This window comes from Solanum tuberosum, unplaced genomic scaffold (genome assembly GCF_000226075.1).
Source record: "Solanum tuberosum cultivar DM 1-3 516 R44 unplaced genomic scaffold, SolTub_3.0 scf01181, whole genome shotgun sequence".
Classification (NCBI taxonomy): domain Eukaryota; kingdom Viridiplantae; phylum Streptophyta; class Magnoliopsida; order Solanales; family Solanaceae; genus Solanum; species Solanum tuberosum.
The window spans coordinates 1-4765 of record NW_006240136.1 but is presented as its reverse complement, the minus strand read 5'-3'; the positions used below and the strand labels follow the sequence as shown (position 1 = coordinate 4765).

Genomic DNA, 4765 nt, shown 5'->3' with positions numbered 1-4765 from the left:
GTTTTTCTTTTTTTTCACTCGGTTCCTGAAGCCCACATTGGAGCCCCGGCTAAATTTTAGTATCACACAGTGCAGGGCCTATTTGAGGGTGATGCTCCCAACATGACTTTTTTTTCATATTCATGACTCGAACCCGAGACTTCTGGTGAAGAGTGAAGCAGCCCCACCACTACATCCAGAAAGGTGGAGTTAAAGAGTGCAAAATCCATATATATAAGAACACATTATGAGTGAAGAGAACACATTGAACCAAAATGACAACATCTTTTCCCATGAATGCTGGTGATGATCCTTACAGCTACTCCAAAAACTCCCAATTGCAGGTATTGATTTCTTGTCTTCAACTTATATATATCAACTGTTTTGAGCAAAGGCTCATCTATGTCATCGTCGTATGAGAAAAAGTTCATCCATATGATTATTTTTTAACTCCGATTTTGTAAAATCATTTTTTACTTACCTCAATGGTGCATGTTAATTTAGCCTATCCGTTAATAACCAACTGTTTTTAGCAATGCAATTACCGACAATGCGAATTAAAATTGATGTTCAATTACGCACACTCCTAAGATTTCCTTCTTACTTGTTGAAACTCCTTGATCTTCGCTTGTGTTAACATCTTATTATTGATAATCTAAATCTCTCAAATTTACGTTTATGTTAAATCGATTAACCAAATTTACAAAAGTTTAGTACGTGAGTTGAATTTTTGTTTACCGTTCCTTGTGGGATTCGACCTCAACCTCTCATTGGGTTTATATTGCTAACTGCCGCCTACACGTTGAATTATAAGATAAGTAGTTCAGCATTGTCAAAAATCCGCAAACAACTTCTAACACTTTTCAATTGAAGTTTTGGATCAAATGTACTTTTTTGCTTCTTCTTCCTTATGAACAGCATCAAGAACTCTCAAATTTCCAACTTCTTCAATTCTTCACGAAATCACCTCAAATTTCAAGAGTAGCTTCCCTTCGAGCAAGATACCAAAACTCAATATCTTTTAAACTTGAATTCAATCAAACTCAACAAGACTCACTTGAAATTTCTTCAACGTTTCAAAACTTCCACATCCTTTAATGATAAAATTTTCTCCGCAACTCTAGATCACTTGAAATTTTGAACATAAACTAAAAAAAACACTAGAGAACAAAGATTTTTTAGAAATAACAACAAAACACGAATCAAAGAAGATTTTTGAAATTTTAAGACTGATTTTCATTTTTTTTTAAATGTTTTTTTTAATATGGGTGAGTTTTCTTTAACTCCATAAATGATTTTAGAATTTTGATTTTTGCTTTAAAAAAATTAAAATTAATGACGTGGCCGAAATTTGAGGTGATTTCATGAAGAATTGAAGAAGTTGAAAATTTGGGAGTTATTGATGTTATTCATGTGATCTTGGTGTTCTTGAGGAAGAAGAAGCAAAATAAGTACATTTGATCCAATACCCCAATTGAAAAGTGTTAAAAGTTGTTTGGGGTCTTGTTGAGTTAAAAATTGATTTTGCAAAACAAAAGTTTAAATATAATGGCATGAATGAACATTTTCTCAAACGACAATGTCACAGATCAGTCAAATATTTAACAGATGACATAAATGAGTCCTTTCCCAACTCTAAATTAAGAATTCATCAAGCACCATGATGGGTAATGCAACATTTTGCCTATGACAAGGTCCACGAGGGGGTGCCATGGTCTGGATTGGATGACACATGCATGATAGACTTAGTTAAGAAAAATGAGTGTGCCCTTAGTAATACTAGTTATAGATTTTGATATAATGGTAAGCGTTTGATCCTAAATGCAAACCATACATCAATATATTATTTGTACAGTAACTGAATTTATCCACGGTGACAGTACAATGCAATATATTATATATGTCATAGTAAATTTATTGTATGAACTTTACCCACTATAACAGTAAAATAAATAAATTTTATTTGTTATTGAATGCAGAAAGAAGTGTTAGATAGTGCAAAGGAGATGGTGAGAGATGCAATTATTCGAAAGCTTGACATCAAAATCATGTTATCTTCTTCAAACACATTTCGTATTACAGAGTTGGGATGTTCAATTGGACCAAACACTTTTAGTGCAATGCAACATGTTGTAGAAGCTTTAAAGGAAAAATACCAAAATAATATTCCTGAATTTCAAATATTCTTCAATGATCATATCACCAATGACTTCAACACCCTCTTTCGATCACTACCTATTGATCGATCCTACTATGCATTTGGAGTTCCAGGATCTTTTCATGGTAGATTATTTCCGTCGCGATCAATACATTTTGCTCATTGTTCTACTTCTATACATTGGTTATCTAAGATTCCAAAAGAGATGTTAGATGAGAAATCTCCATCATGGAACAAGGGTTTGATTCATTATATAGGTGCTTCAAATATTGAAGTAATGAATGCTTATGTTGCTCAATTTGAAAAGGACATGGAAGTGTTCTTCAATGCAAGAGCTGAGGAAATTGTTCCTGGTGGAATGATGCTTCTAATTTCACCACAATTAAGTGAACGTCTCTTGAAATTTTTTGGTTCTAGTCTTATGGATTTGGTGAACGAGGTAGGTAGTTAAATTACTTGGTACTTCATCCATTTCAATTTGTTTGTCTGGTTAACCTTTTAATTTCAACTTTCCTTTTTGATACAGTCAGCGTATTTTTAGTTTAAGACCATAAGATTCAAAAGTCTTCTTTACTTTTTTAAACTTCGTATCAAATAACAATCAGACAAACAAATTGAAATAGAAGAACTAGTTAGATATAGCCTACATTTATAATAATTGAGGTTTCTTTCTTCTTTTTTTTCCACAGGGTAAGTTAGATGAGTCTTTAGTTAACTCATTCAATGTGCCAGTGTATTTTCCCTCTATGGTTCTAGTCTTATGGATTTGGTGAACGAGGTAGGTAGTTAAATTACTTGGTACTTCATCCATTTCAATTTGTTTGTCTGGTTAACCTTTTAATTTCAACTTTCCTTTTTGATACAGTCAGCGTATTTTTAGTTTAAGATCATAAGATTCAAAAGTCTTCTATACTTTTTTAAACTTCAAATCAAATAACAATCAAACAAACAAATCGAAACAGAAGAACTAGTTAGATATAGCCATACATTTATAATATTTGAGGTTTCTTTCTTCTTCTTTTTCCACAGGGTAAGTTAGATGAGTCTTTAGTTAACTCATTCAATGTGCCAGTGTATTTTCCCTCTATTGAAGACATGACTAAAGTGGTGGAGAAAAATGATTGTTTTAGCATAGAGAGAATAGAGTTAACACATCCCAAATCAAAGCTTGTGGATGAGGCTGATGCAAAGACTTTAATGATAAACCTAAGGGCTGTTTTAGAAGGACTTTTCATCAATCATTTTGGGAGAGAAATAGCAAAAGAAGCTTTTACAAGGACTATTCTCAAAAGCGATGAGATTTCAGCATGGATGAAAATAAATTATAAGAAAGCATGTCAATTATTTATCGCTTTAAAGCGTAAATGAATTTCTATGGAGGAATATACTATATATATATATTATATAACTCGATTCTATCGAGCGATGTGATATATCTAATGTACACTTGTAGGCTTGTAATTTTTTATCCTTCCTTCTACACAATTTCAGCATTAAATGTTATGTTTGGGATTAATCTTTGTCATTTTGATTTTCATTCAATTTTAGTATGTTTAGTTTGAAAAAAATGAAAATCATTAAAGTGTCGTATTTTTAGGATTAAAATTTTTTTGGTATTTTTACTCTCTTTAAAAAAAAGTAAAATAAAAAAGAGAGCCAATAATCTTTTGCCACTTGGCGTGAAGATTTCATCTTATCCATGTCTAACAAACTTTATAGGCTTAAGTCATCCACAGCCACTCAAAGTTGTCCGGATATTTCACTTAAACACCTCTACTAGAGTCTGTACCTATTGAACACTTATATTATTCAAAACTAGTACCTATTAAACATTTTTCGTTGATGTGGCATGGAAGTGCAGTACACATACATTCAGAGCGTGAGAGACCTTTTTTTGCTTTTTTTTTATATCTCTTTCTTCTTCTTTCTTCCTTAATTAAACCTGACGTAACTACTTCCACCACCATTTCCACCGATATTGCTGCCACCATCCATCCTTCTCTTTCTCTCTTATCGTCAACCACCTCATTCTCTCCTTCACCACTACCATATTCATCTGGAAACCACCCCTACCATTTTCAAGAATTAAAAATTTGAACTTGAAATTGATTTTCCTCCGGTACCAAGCACACAAACGAGATAAAAAGAAGCAAATGGAAGTGAGTTCAGCTAATGTAATTTTGAAATTCCTTTTTCAGAAATAAGTATTTTTTTTTTCTTCTGAAAACAACTTAATTCCTTCATTAACGGTTTAATTTCTTTCCGTAAAAAATACGAGCAAAGGGATGAAAATGAAGAAATTGAAGAAGCGTTGATTTCAAACAAACAATTTCAGAAATTCTTTTGTAGAGTTGAAAAAATTCTTCACTGAAACATATCAATTTCACCATTAATGGTTTCTTTGAAACCTCTTTAGAAACTGAGAAGATTAAAAAAAGGGATAAAAATGAAGAAATCGAACTAGGATATGTAGTTTGCTATTTCAATTTTTTTTTCTTTAAAATCAAATATGAAAAAGGAAAAGTTGAACGAAGAGACCTGATGGTGGGTCAAAGGTCCATGGGTGGACAAAGACCTTCTTTTCCTTTTCTTTTTTTTTTTTAAATTATAATTTTTAATAAATATTTT

At 32.0% G+C, this 4765-nt stretch overlaps 1 protein-coding gene across 1 annotated transcript; it reads left to right on the top strand.

Moving 5' to 3' along the window:
- The first annotated feature begins 254 nt into the window (after positions 1 to 254).
- On the top strand, positions 255 to 3505 carry LOC107059308 (probable S-adenosylmethionine-dependent methyltransferase At5g37990). Its single transcript, XM_015305820.1, has 4 exons — positions 255 to 323; positions 1959 to 2576; positions 2827 to 2886; positions 3167 to 3505. Exons 1-4 carry the CDS (start codon positions 255 to 257, stop codon positions 3503 to 3505), a joined length of 1086 nt encoding a protein of 361 aa, XP_015161306.1.
- The last annotated feature ends 1260 nt before the right edge of the window (positions 3506 to 4765 follow it).

Excerpts from the sequence above, each read along its gene's own strand:
- LOC107059308 (XM_015305820.1), top strand. The coding sequence starts at position 255 with ATGACAACATCTTTTCCCATGAATGCTGGTGATGATCCTTACAGCTAC. Across the intron at positions 2,577-2,826 it reads TTATGGATTTGGTGAACGAG|GGTAAGTTAGATGAGTCTTT; the intron begins GTAGGTAGTTAA and ends TTTTTTCCACAG. Across the intron at positions 2,887-3,166 it reads CAGTGTATTTTCCCTCTATG|GGTAAGTTAGATGAGTCTTT; the intron begins GTTCTAGTCTTA and ends CTTTTTCCACAG.